At 53.2% G+C, this 21,141-nt stretch overlaps 1 protein-coding gene across 1 annotated transcript in view; it reads left to right on the top strand.

Moving 5' to 3' along the window:
• The window catches only part of RBM33 (RNA binding motif protein 33), a 121,884-nt gene extending 105,329 nt beyond the window's left edge, over positions 1-16,555 (top strand). The window contains exons 15-18 of the mRNA XM_081101872.1: positions 1,240-1,446; positions 2,519-2,707; positions 10,538-10,626; positions 10,906-16,555. Coding sequence (XP_080957998.1) covers positions 1,240-1,446; positions 2,519-2,707; positions 10,538-10,626; positions 10,906-10,954 — 534 coding nt within the window. The 3' untranslated portion in view covers positions 10,955-16,555. The remainder of the gene's footprint in view (positions 1-1,239; positions 1,447-2,518; positions 2,708-10,537; positions 10,627-10,905) is intronic.
• The last annotated feature ends 4,586 nt before the right edge of the window (positions 16,556-21,141 follow it).

Genomic DNA, 21,141 nt, shown 5'->3' with positions numbered 1-21,141 from the left:
TGTTTGCCCAGTTATATGCTTCGAGTTGGGGGTAGGGAGGCTTTGCTACTCTCTCCATGCTGCCATAGCCAGAAGACTGACTTTTTAATCTCATTTTCCTTAGGTCCCATTTGGGCAGTTATTGCAAACATTTTACCTATTCTTGTCTTGCTCCAGCCCCTGTTTCTTCCCTTTGTTTCATTAAGCTGTTTTCAAAAGGTACATTTAGAGGGAAAAGAGACAGAAAAATATACGGGCTGCTTCTGGGCTAATTTGCCAAGCTTCTCCTGGAAATGCTCCATAACTGAGCAGTCTGCATTGGGGAAGGTTAACTAGCCATTGACCGGTATGTTTCTGTTTATGTCGGAGCAGAGTGTAGTGCTCATAGAAGTCTGAGTCTGCTTTCACCTTCAAGCATCCATTTCAGTTAAGATGGCATAATTTAGCAGGTCCAGGTCTCACTTTCTTGTATCCACTTTTCCGTCCTGGTCACCAGCTCCCTGCTGGGAAGATGCTACACTTCACACTAAAAGTGGCCGACCGGCACCGCCAGGGGCTTTGCTACCTGGTGGAGTTATGACTATCAGTGTAGCTTGAGTGTGTGCTTACTTCTTCACTGATGAACAGTGTTTTAGGTCATGAAATGAGGGAACATTAGTAAAATGCAAAAAGGTTAGTTCTCTGATACTTACAGAGCTCTATGGATGCAGGAGTTCCTCCTTTGAGCCATCGACTCTGGTTGGTAATGGCACTGTGTCTCAACAGGAGGAGCCCTGTGCCCACAGTCCGTGTGCAGTGTTGTGTCCGAGGAGGGAAGGCCTGGACATGGCCCAGGATTCATGACCACAGCCAGGGGAGGAGGGAGCATGGTGGCTTGCTTCCCTTAAGTTTAAATAGGAGTTAAAATCATTGATTATGCAAACTCTCAGATTCTAACACAAATACTCATGCAGATGGGAAATGCATGTTTAGTATGAAGTATGTTTCAAGTTAAGCAATATTTTACTGACCTGAACAGCTTTTCCTTTAATTACAGACCTCTTGAGTGGATATACCAATCCAAGATCTTACTGTTTTTCATTTCAAAACTGTTACTTAAACCCGAACACTGTCAAGTAAAAAATGTCCTAGTGGCTCTAGTAAAACGACAGGTTTGGTGTTCTAGCATTTGGTGGTCTGTGTCTCAGTGGAACACTGCGATGCTGGGGAGGGGCCGGGCTGTGCGGAGACTGACGGCGTGCTGCCTGTTCCTGTCGGCAGGGCGGAGAGAGCGAGGGCTGTTTCCACCCGGACGGCCAGCCCCAGCGGCCTGCCCCACCTCCGGAAGTGAGGCCGCAGCCTGCCCGCAAGGTGACGTTGACCAAGGGGGCCCTTCAGCCGCCCCAGCACCTGCCGGTCGGGACCCACGTGTACTCAGCAGGCCCTCCGGGCATCAAGAGCATCCAAGGGCTTCACCCCGCCAAGAAGGTACAGCTGTGTCCTCCAGTGCTGCGAGTGTGAGGCTGGAATGGTGTGGGGGGAGGAGTGCCCGCATGCTTCCTGTCATGACTTTTTAATGGTTCAGCTTTGGGACGGCACCCACCACCCAGGGTGCGGTGGTTTCCTGCTGCCCTCAGCTGTGCCCTGGAGATGGCCAGTTGGCATGCTCTCCTTTCTACCCACAGTTCTGGGGCCAAGTCTGGGTAGGAAGCCTGGGAAGTCTAGTGCGGCTAGTCCCACCCACTCTGGCTGCTTTTCACGCGTGTCCTGTGCTGGATGAGTTCAGTTTTCAGGGAAACACTTGGCACCGGTGCTCTGTCTTGTTTCCTAGTTGGAACAGACCAGAAAGATCAGCTCTGTCCTCTTTCTTTAAAGGTCCCAGAACAGTGTTTTGAACCCTGGACAGCTTTAGCAACTCTGAGGTCTGGGCCCCACCTTAGGCCAGTGATGTCATAATTTTGGAGGTGAGGGTAGAGGCCCTCTGTCCTTGTTTTGGGCTTTTGGTTTGATTTAAAGCTCTGCAGGTGAATGTAAAGGGCAGCAGCCAGGGGACCATTGTGGCAGAAGTGGCCTTTCAGTGCTCAGGGTGCCAGTGCACGTGCGTACTTAATCACGTGAGCTGGATCTGTGGGGTGGTGGCTTGTGGTGCCTGTGTGGTGGCAGTGGGTTGCACCATCCCTGCGGAGTTGGCCTGGAGTACGGAGGGAGAAACTCAGGCTCTGGGGCCGTTAGGACTAACCTGAACCCTAAGTGTGCAGCTGACATGCATTTCTGGATCCCGGGGGCCTGCTGCTTCACCCCTAGCACGGAGGGAACAGAGGTGCTGCCTCGTCCCTGCTGGGCTCCAAATCAGCTCTTGTCTTTTCCTTTCACATTTGGTGGGTGGTGGTGTCCTCTTTAGATATTAAGTTCTTTTCTGAGCACAGCAGAAACTATAGAAAATCCTATAGCTCGTGGTGTATTTGAACGGATTCTGAGTTATTTGCTCACTTATATATCTTGGTAGTTGTGCCAAAATATAAAAGCTTTTGAATTGATCAGTCCCTTCTGTCGTTGGCAGGTCGTCATGCATGGCAGAGGCCGGGGAGCAGCAGGGCCAATGGGCCGCGGGCGCCCGATGCCAAATAAGCAGAACCTGCGGGTGGTGGAGTGCAAGCCGCAGCCCTGCGTTGTGTCTGTCGAAGGCCTGTCGTCATCCACCACTGACGCCCAGCTGAAGAGCCTGCTCATGTCAGTGGGACCCATCCAGGTGGGCACCTGCTCCATTGCGCCTGTGCCTGTTGTCCAGCCCATGACTCAGTCACTTCCTGGTTTATCATGAAGTGTTGGTTACTTCATGTTAAAATAATGCTTTTGAGGAGGAGGAGGAGGAGGAGGAGGAGGAGGAGGAGGAGGAGGAGGAGGCGGCGGCAGCGGAGGCAGGTGTTACATCTCCTGTGCACACTTGCTGTCAGAACTTCTGCCCCAGAATTCAATTAGTTGGGAATTTTCACATGCTTACATATAAACTTTATGGAATAACTATTCCAACTGAACAGATGATGCTTTGAAATCCTCAGATTATCCTAAAGTTCACATATGCACACGTATATTTAGTTTTTTCCCCTGTCACAAACGTTTTATTTGTAATAATTAAAAAATTTTAAAGTAGCCTTCTTGACCTTAATTTCCAGAAATAGCCTCTCACATTAACAGCTATAGGACTTGGGTGAGATTTTACAAATAGGAAGTAATGTGGACTGTATTTTGGTCTCTTAAAACTGGCTAATTCTGAGTGCTTAACCCTTTGAGTGCCAACCAATATCCTAGGAACTATGCTAAAATTGCCAAGGCATTTTTGCTGATTTTACAGCAGTTTAGGAAAAAAATTATGAATCGCAGGTAAATGAAGTTACATATTCAAAAACTTAAGGATACCTTTATTACATTGACATATTTAGCAATATCATCATCACTAATAAAAGCAGACCTAGAACTGGGCGCCATTTTGAAGCTTTGATAGCGCTCCCGGCACTTTTGGTGAAAGACAGGAGGAGCGCGATCGCGCTTCCCGGCACTCTAGGGGTTAAGGGTCCCCATGGGGCTGGCAGCAAATGGTGGGTCTCCAGTCAGCTGTAGACCAGGTTTTCCATAGGACCTCGTCTCTGCAGCTTCTAGACCAGGGGTGGGCAAACTTTTTGACTCGAGGGCCACAATGGGTTCTTAAATTGGACCGGAGGGCCGGAACAAAAGCATGGATGGAGTGTTTGTGTGAACTAATATAAATTCAAAGTAAACATCATTACATAAAAGGGTACGGTCTTTTTTTTTTTTAGTTTTATTCATTTCAAACGGGCCGGATCCAGCCCGCGGGCCGTAGTTTGCCCACGGCTGTTCTAGACCCTGTCGGTAAACCAGCAAGGAGGCAGCTCACCTGGTTTCCTGGAGCAGCGCTTTTGCTCCTGCCCTTCCTGCCAGGTGGAACTGCGCTTTCGCTCCAGGCCCTAGGCGGCCTGCCTGAGACAGAGCACTGACACACTGCCTGATGGGAAGGTTTCTGAGTAACACAGTGCTCTCTGCTCCAGGAGTGAATGGGAAACATTTCAGGCTAGAGTTGATACAAGTAATTCATTCTTGATGTGTTTGGAATCTCCCTGTACTATTGAGAATTCCTAAAAGTGAAGAGTAACAAATACCGAATTTCTAAACACCTTTCCACCGCCCCTCACTTTTGGGTTCCGAGAGAGATGTTAGGGTTAGTTTTATGTGTATGTAGTAATGACAAGTGAACCAGATAAGTGAATGACAAGAACTTTGGCCTCTGTTCTCAGGAGTGGATTTCTGTGGCGTGGGCAGGGCATAGGGGTAGTTGTTTCCTGACAGTTAATAGTGATTGGGATAGTTTTCAGGCACAGAACTGACGCGAGGATTGTTTTCAGGTGCACAAATGTGGTCATCCCAATCGGAGACCCGCAGGCCAAATCACAGGTCAGCGGTGAGCCCAGTGTCTCCAGTGTCCTGCTCTCTCTGTGGGTGGGGAGTGTGCATCCTTGGTAGTTCTCCTGCCCATTTTCCAGACTGGGGTCTGTGTGGCCAGTGGCTAGTCCATGGCACTGATGGAGGAAGGGCCAGTGGCTGCATTGCACTGGTCTTTCTGCCCTGAAAACTGAATTTTGTATGTTGGAGATCTAGATCTCTTGAATCATCTATTTTCCCTCCCATTTGCCATGTTTTTTTCTGTTCTGAAGAAGGATTAGAGGTCATTGTATTATAAATAATAAAGTTGGAATGAGGGCACTTGAAGTGGAGCAAAAACAATGTTGAATTGTTTAATGAGAAAAAGAGAGGAAAACAAGAAAGACATTTTCTAGGTTATATCACTTGCCCTTAAAATGAGGTACAAGGCGAGGTCCCCTGTATCCTGTGGCAGGTGTAGAGCTTCTGCCAGAGCCTGTGCACCCGCCTGGAGCTGAGCCGAGTGCTCTCCATTCTTACCAGTCTGGCTCCTGGGGTGGTTGTGCGTGAGGGTGTAGCTATTTAAGTGCTGCAGCCACACATGCTAAGACGCTAAGTCTGTAAGCACACTGATAGAATAAGCTTCTTCAGCAGTGTTAGAATAACATTGTGAGTATAAATTTTGAAAAGATATTTATAACGATGTCTTGTTATAATTATGTTTTAAATATAAATAGACTTGGCAGGGATGGAGCTGAGAGGGCTCCTGCTGGGATGATCCAGCTAAGCCTGTGAGTGTTGGGCTGTGGTGCCACCTGGAGTCCACGTGGTGTAGTAGCGGTGGTGGTGGTGTCTGCAATGCGTCCCTTTTTTTCTTTTCTAATTAAGTTTATCGGGGTGACATCTATATAAATAAAAGGCTAAGTGACCGTATGTCCGACCGACAGCCCGGTGCATATAATGTGCACTGACAATTTAAAAATAAATGCATGTGTGATATTTGTCCCCCGCCTCCCATTTAAATTAATTTGAAGACAGTTTCCCATGATGCCAGCATTTGCAGTGACTATTAATAAATCACAAGGACAAACTCTAGACATAGTAGGAATATTCCTACCTGAACCTGTTTTCGGACATGGTCAGTTATATGTTGCTTTCTCTCGAGTTCGAAGAGCGTGTGATATTAAAGTTAAAGTTGTAAATACTTCATCACAAGGGAAATGAGTCAAGCACTCTGAAAGTGTTTTTACTCTTAATGTGGTATACAGGGAGATATTAGAATAAGTTTAATCAATTTATCAGTCATTGTTTTTATCAATGTTTTTTATATGTTTTTGTTGTTTTTATATCATATCTTAGTTATATCTTGTTATTGTTTATTAACCAATTTATATTATTTTCATATACTTTTTGCTAATTTTCTTTCATCTCTGACACTTCTATTATAGAGATAGGGCGAATAGTAATATTAAAATATTTCTTCTAATTAGTTTCCTTTCAAATGTGCATGAATCCGTGCACCAGGCCACTAGTTGGTTAATATGATCAGAATAGGTTTCAGGTGTGGGTTTGTATGTGACAAGGTTTGTAGACTGCACTGCAGTGCGTGATCATCTGCTCCTTAGCTGTGGGATCTGAGAGGCTTGCCCACTGTGGAGCAAGGCACCCCGTTGCTCTTCCCTTAGACCCGTGGTCAGCAAACTGCAGCTCACGAGCCACATGCGGCTCTTTGGGCCCTTGAGCGTGACTCTTCCACAAAATACCACGTGCGGGCGTGCATGTACAGTGTGATTGAAACTTCGTGGCCCATCGCAGAAGTCAGTATTTTGTGGAAGAGCTGGTATTTTGTGGAAGAGCCACACTCAAGGGGTCAAAGAGCCACATGTGGCTTGCAAGCCGCGGTTTGCCGAGCTGCAGTTTGCCGACCACTGCCTTAGACCATACTCACAAGCCTCTAGAAAGTCCGTTGAAGAGACATTTGTCCGTAGACTCATTATTTACACAATAAGAAGAAAGGTAGGTTTTGTAGAATATTCAAACCAGAAGGGAGAAATGACACAAGAAGTATCAAGTTTCAGAATTTCAGATGAGAGGGCGAGTGCGAATCAGCCAGGCGGTGTCCCCAGCAGTCCTCCTCGATGCAGGGGCTGTGGGTGGGGCTGCAGGAGTGCATCCTCCTGGACTGGCCCCCCTCCTGCTCCGTCTGGAAGACCGAGCTGGTCAGCTGTCAGGACCAGGGAGAAGGGGCGCCACAGCCTCCTCGGCCCCTTCGCTTCATTATCTTTATTTCCCTGTCTGCTGGGTTGTGCCGAAAATTGTGTTAAACATTTGTTGTTCTATAATGAACTAGTGGCCCGATGCACGAAATTCGTGCAGGGGGGGGGTGGGTGTCCCTCAGCCCGGCCTGCACCCTCTCTAATCTGGGACACCTCAAAGGATATCCTACTGCCGGTTTACAGGGATCAGGCCTAAACCAGCAGTTGGACATCCCTCCTGCAATCCAGGACTGCTGGCTCCTAACCACTCTGCCTGCCGGCCTGCTCACCCCCAAATGCACCCCCCCCCGCCAGCTTGATCACCCCCCAGCTGCCCCCCGTGCCAGTGTGCTCGCCCCCAGCTGCGCCCCCCTGCCAGCCTGCTCGCCCCAACTGCCCCCTCTGCTGGCCTGCTCGCTCTCACCTTCCCTCCCCACTGGCCTGCTCACCCCCAACTGCCCCGCTCACTCCAAACTGCCCCCCCTGCAGTCCTGATCACCCCCAACTGACCCCCACTGACGGCCTGCTCGCCCCCAACTGCCCTCCCCTTTTGGCCTCTAACCGCCTCTACCTCAGCCCTGCCACCATGGCTTTGTCCAGAAGAATGTCCAGAAGGTCTCCTGGAAGGTCTCCCAGTCTCATTAGCATATTGCCCTTTTATTGGTATAGAGGCCTGGTGCACAGGTGGGGGCTGGCTGGTTTGCCCTGAAGGGTGTCTCGGATCAGGGTGGGGGGGTTCCCTTGGGGGGTGGGCAGCCTGGGCAAGGGGCCTGTGGTAATTTGCAGGCCAGCCACACCCCCATGGGATGAGGGTCCCCACTGGGTGGGCGTGGCCAGCCTGGGTGAGGGGCTGAGGGCTGTTTTCAAGCTGGCCAAGCCCCCCAGTGGGGACCCTCACCCCATGGGGGTGTGGCCAGCCTGGGTGAGGGGCTGAGGGCCGTTTTCACGCTGGCCACGCCCCCTCTCCCCACCCCCTGGTGACCCAGGCCCCCAGCCCCTCCTTGAGCGGAGGCAAGGGCGGGCAGGAAAGCTTGGTTTCCTTCGTTGCCGGGAGCAACCAAAGCCTCCTGCTCACTCCAGCTCCGTGGCCGCCGCCATTTTTTTGGGTTATTTTGCATACTCACCCAGACTGTCTGGTGGGCTTTGTGGTGGGACGGTCAATTTGCATGTTTCCCTTTTATTAGTGTAGATGAAACACCATGGTATATAAAAAAAGTCATTTCCTCACAAGCGTGGAGTTGGTGATCGCTTAAGGTTCCCTGCAACCCTTGTACCGTAATAACGGCTGGGGCTTAGATGTGGCCTGCCTGTGCCTGGCCTGTGCCCGTTACCGTGTCTCTGCTGGTGGCTGTAGTTGTCCCGAGCAGCCGGGAGGTAGGATGCAGCTGGTAGCAGCTGGAGTTGGGCTTTGAGATGAGGCGTCAGTGGAAGTCCCGGTTTTGCCATTTCCTTGTGCGCGCCTTTTGGACTGAGGCTCTCATAAGTCACAAAAGACTGGTAACACCACCCGCACCTAATTGTTCCCTGGCATAACCTGGCGGGAGGGAAACCAAAGAAACAAAGAGGCCCGTGTCACTGGGGCAAAGCGTGTGAAAGCAGGGAGGACGAAGCAGAAGTACCCCTCCCACTAGTGCCCCTGCATCAGCAGGTTCTGTCCCAGGGCCTGTCCCCCTGCAGTTGCTTCAGGACACCAGCTAGCCAGCCTCAGACAACATCTCTACCACCCAGACGGAGTCCCCCAGGCAGCCAGGAAGGCAGGGTCACCGCAGAGAACCTGACTCCTGAGGGGACATGCGTCGGCGAGAACACCTCCGCTGCGTCTGGGTCTGACCGGCCAGGAAGGGGGCTGGTGGGTGACGTGAAGATGTTGGCATCTCCAGTGAAAGAGTGAGTCAGTTTGCATTCAGAACATTTGGGAAAGCAGACAGCAGGGTGGTCAGACGTCGGCTGCTGGAAACCCCTTGCCACCAGGCTTAAAGAAGGTCCGTGCGTGGCCACAGGCCCTGCAGTTCTGGCAGCAGGGGAGCTGGAGGCCCCGTGGAGAGTCTCGGAAGCGTTGGAAGCCAGGAAGCCATGCGGCTCTCAGGAGGCAGTGGGAGGCAGAGCTCTGAGGAGCCCGTGTCGGAAGGATCAGTCTGAGGGGGACAGGGAACACGGAACACCCTGTGGTGGACGTGGATGGGTGTGAAGACGCTCAGGAACTCGGGAGCCGCGCAGCATCTGTGTCAGAGACCTGGCGGGTGGGAGAGTGCCTTCGGTTCTGTGACGGTGCGCTTGGGATGGGGCTGCCCGAGGCCCTGCAGCGAACTTCCCGTGTTTCTGCTCGGACCCCTCCGGACAGGGTTGCTGCTTCTGCCTGCCCCTTACCAGCAAGAGTGCCAGTGAGCCGTGCACAGGGAGACTCCAGAATAAGGTCCTACTCGTTTCTCTGCGAGAAGCACCGCCGGGAGGAGCAAAGATGTCCTGGGGTGAGGCTGACTGCCACCGGGTGCTGCAGGTCCATTGCCCAAACGGGGCTGCTCTGAGCAGTTACCCTCGTGTTTAAAAGAGTTAGTATCGTTTTGGCTTTAGGTCATCCCTGAAGGTGAGGAATCCTTGGCCAGTGGGAAAGCATGGAATGGGTCTGCCAGGGCAGAGAGTCGGCTTCATTTCACAACATTTCCTTCTCTGTCCAGCACGGACACGTAGAGGCTCCTCCCAGAAAGAGGACGGTCCTCGCGGGAGGAGGCCAGGCTTCTGAACAGCGTGCACACTGCGGTTAGGGGCATGTCCCACGCACTGCAGTCACATGGCTCTGATGGGACTCGAGTGTGAACGCAGGAAGGGCCAACTCGAGGAACGTTTCAGCTCGTGTTTTGTGATTAATAGCAGAGCAATTACGTATTCTCAGAAACTGTCGGAAGACGTCTGCAAAGAATGGACAGTACCTCGGGAAGGTTGGTGAGTGCAGCCGCGTGGCATGTCAGGAAGCTGTTTGGAGGCGGGTTGGGGAGTCAGAGTGAACAATAGAGACTCAAGACAGATTTTAAGGTTTGGTCTGTTCTGGGTGATTTGTGTTTATATAAAAACGTGGAAACCGGTGATCACAACCTTTCACCTTTCAGTGAAACATGTTTTTCCTCTCCTTCCAAAGAAATCACTAATATTATCGGTAGGTTGAATATGACAATTTCTACAATTCATTCTCATGTCTAGAAAATAAGGGTTTGTCTTATTGGAAGGGCGTCACAGTGTAAATAAAGGGGAGCAGCCAGCAGGCGACGGTAGCAGTGTTCTCGTGACGGGTGTTGACCGCTGGAGAGCCCGCCATTCTTCGTTGCAGTGATGCTGTCTTGACTGATAGTCCTCCATCAGACTGAGCTTTAAGCCACTTAGATGCATGTGCACGAATCCTCTTTCATGGTCATGGTAGAAACGAAGCTCACACCTTCATTTCACATTGGTGACTCACAGGACAGTCACCCCGGAAATCTAGAAATATTTTTTTTCTAGAAGAGGAGCATAGTATTTTCAAAATCTAGATTCCATGGACAATCACCTGACGGGAATGCCTGAGAACAAAAAGTGACTCTCCAAGGGTACTTGCCACCAAGCCTCAGAGAAAGTTTAGAGGGAAGATTGGGCAGTGGTGTGGTCAGATGATGCAAGGTCTTAATGCCAGGCTTGGAGGTTATAAGTGCTGGTCAGGGGAATGACTTCCTGAAACAGAGTTTTTGGATATATTATCTAGATGGGTAAGAAAAATTCCCACGAAATAGAATTAGTTTGTTTTAGTGATCCAAGTATCAGCCTGAACTTCAATTTTGTATTAAATCTAATATTTGCATGTATATATTTTTTTAAGCATAGAAAGCATGATGTTAAAATGTTTCTTTGTTTCCTTCCTCTAGAGTTTACAGATGCTTCCCCAGCAACGGAAAGCCATAGCCAAGTTTAAGGAGCCAGCCCATGCGTTAGCATTTCAGCAGAAGTTCCACAGGTAGCAGTGGATGCCATGGTTTTGGTGACGTGGGTGCGGGCGGGGACCTCTCCTGTGTGATGTGCTCTCGGTCACTGGAGCTGTTGCTTCGCATGCTGCTGTGTCTGCACCTGTCACTGTATAGACGCATATTCATGCGCAGGGGACAGTGCCTCCTCTCATGCCAATGCTCTCTGTCCCTCAGGGCCCACATTCCCCTCTAGCTTTCTCCTGCTTCTATAAGTCGCCTTCTGTGTTCAGAGTTCACTTAACCTTGGCTGTTTGTTTCCATCTCAACAGGCACATGATAGATTTGTCCCACATAAACGTGGCCCTGATTGTGGAGTGATGTCTAGCAGGGAGGCCGACCTTACACTGCACACACAGCTGTGGACTTGCTTCAAGGAAGCTGCCGGCACAGGACCTGCCAGCGACGTCTCCGTCCAGTCTGCTAACTCTTGTCCAGAGCGCCGGGCGGCCCAGCGTTGGTTCCGGGAGAGCTGAACTTGCAGGACGTGGCAGGATGGAGTTCGGTGTTGATGGCTTCGAATTCTGTGGCCACTTCTGAGAACTCCAGTTTTTGTTTTCTTTTGTTTTCAAAGTGCTTACAATGCATGTAGACACTGTTCTTCGTAATTTTACCGTCTGATCGATCGCTCACCGTGACTTAGGTTCAGGGAGGAACATTAGCAGCACAAATTCTAAGTACTTTCCATAGCAAAGAATATTTGATAATGGTTGCACTTATCTTCAGTGCAGGCTAGACCAGAGGCGTCTTCTCAGAAAGCCCTCTACTGGTTCTTGTAAAAACAGGTGAAAATGTGGGTGATTGTGATTGACAGCTGCCTATCCCAGAAAGCAGGGTGTGAGGGCGGGTGGGGCAGGGGCATAGTGCGGCAGATTCTGCTTCCTATGCACCATTTGCATATTCCGAGTTCCTGAGGGGACTCCCCACCCGTTTTTAACTTCCCAAATAGGGCGAGGACCAGGTGGTCGCCACTGCGCTTCCCTGGGGGCAGAGAAGCTGGGGTGTTGCTCTGGCTGAGGCCCTCACTGGAGCTCCCTGTCTGATGGGGTGCACAGTGGGCTTGCCGGGCGGAGGGACAGCTTGAAGCTTGAACAGACTTGGCTGGTTTTTTTCTTTAAATGCAACCCAGAGCGGCAGATGTCACTGGCTTTGTGGCATGCAGCGTTCTTAGGGAAGCTGGCTCTCATCGCTTTGAATGATCTTTTTTTTATAAGGCCTCAGGGTGGTGCTGCATTGCCCTTCAGTAGACCGAGGGCAAGGCGACATAGATCCCAGCACGCCACTCTCCACGGCGTGGTGTGAGGGAGGCTGTCTCACAAGGACCGTGAGACCCAGAGCAAAGTGTGTGTGTCACCCATGAGTGAGGGTGCGTGGGCTCCTTAAGGTGGGGCCGTGCCCCCAACGACCAACCTTAGGAGAATTGATTCTGGGTGAGCGTGGAAAAGTGCCTTACTGCATTTCTGCTCACGTAGGAGTTCACTAGCGGTGACTCTAACGTGGACCTGACTGCGCGAATGGCACTGGGGCACACGTGGACTTTTTAGCTGTGGTCAGAGTTATCCATAGAAGTAATAGAAATAGAAGCATGTTGCCACGTACTGTCTGGTTAGCCCAGCGGGGACCAGGTTGGGAGCCCGGAGGCCTCCTCTTTGGAGCTGACCCAGGTGTGGGGGCTTGTACCATCGTGTTTGTACAGTTGAGGTTTTATTTTACTTTTTCAAACTAAGTGAGCAGAAGTGGAGGGGAGTAGCCAGACCCTGTGGACCTCGTGTAGTGTTGATTCTCAGATGGTGCGGTGCTGAGTGAGCCTAGGAAACAAGGGTGCTGCTGAGGGCGCTCCCCGGAGAGGTCAGCTCAGGAAAGCGCAGGCACGCCTAGGGTCCCGGGAGCACTGCCCACTGGGCACCTGGCACCCTGCTCCAGAGAGCCCCTGACTGAGTCAGTGCCTATGCCCAGCAGCTGCCTGACGCGGGCTCGCTGCCCCCTCTCACAGCTGCAGGTGAGCTCACATAGAAACCGTAGCGCAGTGCATTCAAGTGACAAGGTAGCCGGAAGCTCTAGTTACAGACCACTCCCTGCTCTGTTGCCAGTGGGAAGGCTCCCAGTCGGTGGACTGTCACCGAAGACTTCCTGCCACAACAAGATGAGTTGAACAGACTTTTGCCGCTTTCTGAAATAGTCGGAGTGTGCGGTGGCTTGGAGGCCACAGCCCTGCATGTGGTCTCTGGAGCGTGGGTGTGTAGCGTCCTTCTTTCCGATCAGTGATGGCGAGCCCACCTGTCCTGCACCACAGCTGCTGCAGACAGACTCCCGGCTGCTTCAGGGCATGCGCTGATGTGGGTGCCTGGATGTATCTGTGCTGTCTGCACACCCGGGCATCCTTTTTCTCCATGCCCTGTCCTCTAGGGGGGCGTGGGCCTTTTCCAGAGCCCAGGAGGGCACGCTCCACACGGGGCCGCTGGGTGGGGACTGCAGTGCAGCCGGGCCCCGGGACAGAGCTGAGTTTCCTTGGAGGAAACGGCAGGAAAGGAAAGCAGCAGCATTAGGAAGTGATTTCTTCCCATTGGTGGTGCACTTCTCGCAGGGCACCGAGCTGAGCCCTCTTGGAAGATCTGTTGCAACCATTATCTCTGTTCTTTCTTTATCATGCATTTAAATGAGACGCAGATGCATCCAACACACTGTAAATACGGACCTTTTAACTGAAGTGTTATTGGAGATGTTTCAATGCAGCAACACCTTAGCTCTTTGCTAGTTCTTTTGTGTTGTCTCATCAAAGTTTAATGGATGCAGTTCCATAATTGTTGACGTGTTCATGTGTATATCCGATTTTTATAAAGATGGGAGTAAGTCAATACATTGATCCTGACCTGTGTATTATTTGTTCACAAATTCAAGAAGCTTAAAGCCAGTGAATATCAGTATATCTCATAAGGTAGATACAGTAGGTGATGATGTGGAGCCATTACTTTCCTTTCGCATTACCTTGTTTTGGTTTTGTGCTGTAACAAGTTCACCTAACTACCTATCTGAGCATAAGCTTGCATTACTGTTGGTCTGGCCACATTTGTTAAATCCTTATACTGATATTCTTCTAAAGGAAAAATCTTGTCTTTTCTTCCCAAAAGAAATGTTGAGGGTCCCGTGTCTGGACAGGCAGCATCCTAAGTGGGTGCCTGTGGCCGCAGCCCCAGGGAGGTGGGGTGGGACGGGGAGGAGCAGGCTTCATCATATGCACTTGAATTTGGGTCGCCCTCATCATGATGCTAAAGGTCCTGAGAAACAATTGTTCATGCTTGGTTCTGTAGCATCCCTGAACTGTGACAGTGTGGATCCCGCACCCTGGGGTCTTTTCTTCATACAGCATTTTGCTTAATTCTACCAACAGAGGACTTTGTTGCTGGGAGGAGCCGGGGAGGTGTGGGGGAGGGGCAGGAGGAAGGGGATCTGTGGGAGAAGACGGTTTTGTAGAAGGAAGCTGCTGAAATGAGACGTCACCATGGCCTGTCCCCTGACACATGCACTCGGGAGCAGGCGGTGCAGTCCCGGAGCATGAGGCGGGGGGCGCATGTGTGGTCGGTGTCTGCTGGCCGCTCCCGTGGGAGGGGGAGGGGTGGAGAGCCATCTTGCACTCGGTGATCCTGCTTTGCCCACGGGACGGCAGGTGGCTCTTGTGGGTAGATGAGTAAGACCTGCTCATCGAGCTGATGTTGAGCAGTTAATCAAGTTTTCTGTTTGGGCTTTCATTGTTTTGTTTTGTTGTGTTTATTTTGTGTTTTATTTCTGTTCAATCGAAGGTAAGCTTGACGGCTCGTAGACCATTGGACTGACGGACCCTGTTGAGGACAGTTAGGTTTGGAGTGAGGTCTGTGTGCGTGGAGCCCTGAGAGGCAGCACTCGGCTGTCCGGAACGCCCCCTGCGGCCGGCCGTCCTTGCAGATGGCTGGGATGGCGGTGGGCTCCTGCGCTGCCAGGGCCCTCCCTCCCTGCTTGTAGGCCCTCCCCCGGCCGCCGTGTCCTGTGAGACCTGCTCTTACTCCCTGTGGTCAGGTAGAGGCCCTCCCCCTTGTGTGATTGTTGATTTGAAGAAAATACTTACGGTGTTGTTGGTGGTTCACACATTTCTGTGATGTGTTCTAAAGGGGGATCCACTAGCAGGGAGGCCTGGGGGAGGAGATGGGACAGGAGACCCCCCCAGGAAGGAGGCCACAGAGTCAGATCAATTAGGAGTTGAGATTTTTTTAATTTATTTAATGAACATTTCAGTTGATCTTTTCAACTATTTTTAAAATTTGTGAATGAAGTGTTATTTGGACACTCTTACATAAAAACTCTTCCGAAGGCGTGTGGCCTTGACTTACTATTAAATCCTAAGGATTTTTGTGTAAGGTTCTTTTGCAACCTACTAGTATTTAATTTTTATCACTCAAAGTGCCATGGTTTTGTGCACTGGAAACAAAGCAAAACCCGCTGATTCATATTGGATCCCAGGTGTACCTTCCGCTGATGGGTGGTTGGGAAGGGGTGTTGGTTTTAGGCAGAGTGACCTTTTCCAGAGAATATTTACAACCTTAACTCTTCTGGGCCGCGATCTGGTAGGAAGTCCTTTAAGTCGGGGCAGCTAGGGCAGCGCAGCTAGTGAGGCACTTTTACTTCTAGCACTGAGGTGTGAAAGGCCCCATGTTGGGTGTTTGCCTTGCTTTATTTTACTAATTTTAAAAGGTATGCAGAAAAGTACAGGCCCTTTATGAAGGAACATTACGTGGTTTTTAAATTGTAGTGGGTTCTGCGGAGCGGACAGGTGTAGTATTTGCACATACTCGGTGTTAGCTGCCTCGCCCGTTTCAGCAGGGCTCCCTCCCGCTGCTTCCGGGCCGAGGCGAGCACCGTGGGCGCTGCTGCTTCAGGACTGTCCGCGTCGCTTTGTGTCCTGCAGGAGGCCGGACACACCCCGCAGGGCTTCTGTGTGCACGCGCACTCACACTGCCGTCTGAAGAGCAGATGGTCCTCCGGCTTTATAATTCAGCTTTGCTTTTCACAGGCAAGGGATCCAGAACTGTCTCCTCTGTGAGGGTTTTAACTAAGGCTTTAATTCCACTGTTTAATTTTCAGGATCAACAACCACCAGGCCCCCAAACGCTGTTTTCTCATTTCTGAACTGGCTCTCTCCTTGCTCCTGCTGCTCGGGTGGCTGGGCCAGGTCGGGCGTCCTGGTCCTCCCTGCTCGGGACTCTCCCCGCGAACCCCTCTGCTCCCACCGCCCTGCTCTCCGGGTGAGCCCTCCCTCACCTCCCGCCCTCCTCTGCGAGGGGGACTGTCTCCGCGCAGTTCGCACTGTTGACGCCTGGATGACGCGCAGCTTTGCTTCGACAGGTCCGCTCCTGACTTGTTCCCCAGGTCTCTGGCTGGAGAGAATAACATTGGGTTCTGTTACTTTGCAGTGTGACCAGGAGGCGTGCGTCCTGGCGGCCGTTGGCGTGTCATTAACCGTCTGTTTTGCCCTCTACTTTGCAGGACCGCTTTTGCATGAGTTCAGTGTTAGTAGTAGCCGTGCCTATTGTTCTGCTGGGCGCTGCTGGCTCAGGCTGCCCGGGACCTTCCCAACCTAGTGTGCCGCGGCGGCGGGTGTGGGCCGCTCCGCTGTCCCGTGTGGAGCCGTGGGCGCCGTGCGTGCTCGGAGCCGGCCGACTGCTTCCTTCCTCTGGGTTCACCTCCTGCGTGTGTCCGTCCTACCGAGTGCACTGCACTCGCTTACCCCACTTCCCACGCGCCCGTCCCTGGGACAGCCTCTCAGGGTAGATGTGGAGAGCGGGAGTGACAGGGTTGGAAATGTGCTGCTGTGTATCATTGTGTGCCTCCGTGCTGGACTGTGTTCTGACTGTATTGTAATGTGAAATGTGTCAATAAAGTATTTGAAGTTCCTGCTTGTGTCTGCAGCCTTTATTTTATCTGGCCACTCAGACTGGTCCCAGCCCGCCTCTTCCCCTGTGGACAGAGCATGGCCACATCCCCAGAGGACGCGGGTGGTCTTTCCCTGGGTGTCTCCTCAGTGCCGCCGTGGCCTTGAAACAGGTGCCTGAGGGAAAGGTGGCCTGGTCTGTCCTGGCAGGGCCTGCCTGCGTCCTGGACCCACAACAGCATCGCAGTACGGTTTCTGTTGGAAATGAGTTGTATTCTTTTCTATATTTTTTAAAGCATTACACACAGTTTTCAAAGGAAATATGCACACTCACTGATCATAACACTCACTGGAGGAGCCCGGTGCCCGTGCCCGCCCCAGGGTCTGCCCGCACCGTGTGCTGCCTGCTCGGTGGACCTGCATCATTTGCCACGTTGCACAAATTGGGCGTAATTCATAACCTGTTCTGAAAGTACAGTGTTTTAAAAACAAAGGAAACATAGTTAAAGGAAGCATTCAAGCCCGGTCGGTGTGCCAGCGTGGCTCAGTGGTTGAGCGTCGAACCAGGAGGTCACGGTTCCATTCCTGGTCAGGGCACATGCCCAGGTTGTGGGTTTGATCCCCAGTCGGGGTGCGTGCAGAAGACAGCTCATCAATGATTCTCTCTCACTGATGTTTTTATCTCCCTCTCTGAAATTAATACAAATGTATGTTAAAAAAAGGAAACATTCAAGAAACCAGGTGTCTTCTGTCCCTCACACGCACACACACAGACGCCTGCACCGTGCTCACACGCACCAGGGCCTCCTCCCCATGTGGACAGACAACATGGTGATGGCTGTCCCCAGGCTGGTCCTGCGTTGGTGTCAGCACGGGAGTCGGGTGGGCACTCTCACTGCGTCCACCTTTCTTGTCTGGAAAAGGGGGCTTATCCTGTGAAGACGCAGCAAGGCGTTGCAGCATGTGACCTCCATACCCGTGCCCCCGCCCCCCCCCCCCCCAGAGCGCATCTCCCTCTGTCCCTGGAGCTGATGGGCCCGGGGCTCCTTGCCTGAGACCCCATGCCCTTCCTGGGAAGGAACCCCATCTACCCCAGGAGTGAGGGTGGTGAGCCACTACTTGTGGGACAGCAGGCTGCAGGGTCGTGGCCTAGGTCCCTCCACTGTGGCTCACCTGTGGCATGGATTCTAATTCTGGGACTCTGGCAAAGATGGAACCGACGGGCCAGCACCCTCCAAACACCCCACCCTGCTTCCCAGACAAAGATGTCATTGGAAGGTCTCCCCACCCTCCCTCCTCAACATGGAGCGTGAGGGCCAGGGCCCCTGGTTCTCCGGAAGGAAGAAGGTGAGGAGAGGCCAACGGCAGGAGACAAACTGAACAGGGATGGAGTTACAGCCTAAGGATCTGAAATACCCAGCATCTCCCTCCGCGTTAGTCCATGTTCCCCGCATAAGGCACTTGGTCTAAAACCTGGGTTTGGGAGCAGGTGCACCTCTCCACACCTGTGTCCCCGCATGGCGGGCACCTGGGGGTGTTGTGACAGGCGGAGCCTCACGGCCCGGGGAGGCAGGAGCAGTTCCTGTGTGTGGGCCCTTCCACCGTGTCTGTCCCTGGCTGCGGCCGAGTGGCTGAAGGTGCCACCCATGGCCAGTCTGCCTGGTCCTCTGACAGGCCTCAGTCACAGGCGTGTTTCCGCGTGGTAAGATGGTTTCAGGCCCGGGTGGAGGGAAGCAGGCGTGCTCAGCGAGTGCCATGGAAGGGGAGCCCAAGGAGGCGCTGGGCGGCGGGCCGCAGCCCGGACACAGTGACTCCGCTCTGTCCCCCTCCTCCCGCCATGAGCCTGGTGACTGTGCTGAGAGGCAGCGAGCCGTCTGTGGTCTCAGTTGGATCCAGTCAAGAAGATCTGCCCTCAGCCTGGCTGTGCCCCTCAGGGATCCTCAGCCCCACGCTGGCCAGACCGGCATTGGCACAGACGAGCCGGGCGCCAGGGCAGCACTGACCAGTCTGTGGCCCATAGACTTGTAGGAGGGACTCAGATCTGAGATGGGAAGGCAGCTTTGGGTGCTGACCAAGTACTGAACCTGTGTCCTACCCTGAGCTGGTGATGAGGGGCAGGACCGAGGGCTGAGACCAGGCGGGTAGAGCGTAGATCAGATGACAGACCCCCCCCCCTTCCCCACACGGAGGTGGGTGGGTGGGCAGGAGCGAGGTTCCAGGCTGCAGTGCCCCCTCCTGCTGACCGAACCTGCCTGCCCCCAGCAAAGTCCCTGCACCTGGGGTCTGTCCTCCACGCGCCTGGCCTTGCGCAGCCCACAGCCGCAGTGCCGGCCTGGGGCGTCTGCTGGCTCTGCCTCCTGCCCCAGCTCTGGGAGCCATGGCGGGTGGGGAGGGTCCTTTCTCCTCATGCTGCTTCCTGAGAACCCAGGTCCTTGGAAGAACCGGAGGTGACACTGCCCCGAGCCTCCCACCGTGGTCACCTGCCACGGTCGCCTCCACCCCCGTGGCTGCCCTCCCTGGTGAGGGCCACGCCCTCCCTGATGGCTGATCTGGTCACTGCTCGCTCCTGTTCCTCCCGTCATGCTTAAGAAATGTCATTTCCACACGTCTTGGATCAGGCGACGTCTGAACTGTGGAGACCCACGTGTCCCCTCGCTCCCGAAGCCCCCACGACCGCCTGCACCGTCGGCCACGACGCGGGACACAGGCATGAAGTGTTGCTGGTCTGTGAAGTCCTGTGAAGGCACAGCAACAGTTTACAGTGAGCCCCACATTTTGAAAACCCCCCTTTTTGTCGAGAACATAAAGCGACGTTAAGTGAGGGGCCCCCGGAAGCTGCTGCCACGGGCGCTGGCTCCTCGCCTGCCGCCTCACCTGTGGGGGGTTCTCTCTCTGGGGGAGGCTCCTGAGTGCCCTGCCTTGGGATTATCTGGGTCAGGTCCCTGCTCTTCCTCAAGGCAGTGAGCCCAGCAGTGCTCCCGGGAGGTGGGGTGCTGCCGGGCCCTCACTTTCCCATGAAGACCCAGTGCCCCTCGGCTCTGTGCTGGTTCCTGAGACAGGGCCCCAGGCCCCGAGGCGGGCCTTCCTGACGGCGGTTTCGGAGCTGCCCAGCAGGTGGCGCCCAACGACAGGGACTCGGCTCCCCTGGGCTAGGCCTGTGGGCCCAGCACAGCAGCAGTGGCACCCTGGCAGTGCCCATGCTGTCACTCAGTCACTTCACTCGCTCCTCCACCAGCTCACTCTTTACGAGACCCCCCACGTGGCATTCCCGCAGCGACAGCCAGGACAGACACAGCCAGCCCCAGCGCTGCCCCAGTGAACCCGGCGATTCTCCAGGTATCTGGTCAGACAAGCTAGGAATGTCAGAGCGGGGCCGACCTGGGTCTGGGGACCGACCCCTCCTATCACACGTGGGGGCCTGGGCCTGAGGAGTGGGCGTGGCCCAGTCAGGACGCTGCTGGCTTTGTGCAGATCTGAGACCGGAGCCTGCCTCCTCAGCTCAGCCTGGGAGTCGCCCCGACAATGAGAATATTTGGGGGATTCCTTGAGTCTGGAAAAGCGAGTCTTATCAGTTGGTGGACACCCTGCCATCCGTTTCACTGTTTCACCCCGACCTGCCAGGCCCCTCTCTGAAGGCTCCCCCGGAGGGTGGAGACGCTCGTTTGACCAGCCCACGGCAGGTTCTAGAAGTGGCAGCCACGGCAGGGCCTGCACACCCGCAGGTCATCGGTGGCTGTCCCAGACTTACTGTGACTGAGGCCATTAGGACGCACTTGGAGGGGACACAAAACAACACAAAACACTTCTTAAACCTTTTCAGGTTAAGATGTTTTATTTTTGCTGACACTCTACTAGAGTCACTGGGAAGATGTCAGTGTGTATCCTGCCCAATTTTTTCTAAGAATGTATGTATACACACATGCACGCGAACACACACAAACACACATGTACACACACGCACACAATCATGCACACAGCACACAAACACACCTGCATGCACATGTGTGTGCACACTTGCACACAAATGGGAGCCCACTGCATGTAATGTTTTGGAAATAGCTTTCGCTGTGTAATAGTATGTTGTGAGTAGTTTCTCACGACGCTATTTTGTGTCGTCTTACATAGCAGAGTGGTGTCTGTTGGACGACACACACGAGGTAATTGTTTGACTACCCTTAGCGGTGGATGCGGAGGTCACTGCCCAGGTCTACGCCATTGTAGAAACCACCGGAAAGTGCCAGTCTGTGGCCAGGTCCTTGGTGTCCGCGCTAAGAAAGTGAGATTGCCCAGTCGATGAATCAGTGAAACCCCAAGGCCAGGATAACTTACGTCCAATTGTGAGTAAAGGTCAAATTCATTCCCGCTCCGTGTGACCCCACTTCCCAGTCGAGGCCACCTCCGAACATGGCCGTGTTCGTTCTGAGAACTTGGCTGGTGCTCTCAGCTGCCTCCAGGGACCCTGGGGGTGCGGCCGGGGGAGGTCTGGTCGCCCCCTGCCCTCCGCCCGGGTGAGTTAACGAACACCATGGACCGTGAGTCCCACAGGGAGACGCCCCGGCTCCTGGGCCGGGGAGCTTGGAACATGCTTTCCTTTCTTCCAGTTTAACTA

This window comes from Myotis nattereri (assembly GCF_964212035.1).
Source record: "Myotis nattereri genome assembly, chromosome: 11".
Classification (NCBI taxonomy): Eukaryota; Metazoa; Chordata; class Mammalia; order Chiroptera; family Vespertilionidae; genus Myotis; species Myotis nattereri.
This window is presented reverse-complemented; position numbering and strand designations above follow the sequence as displayed.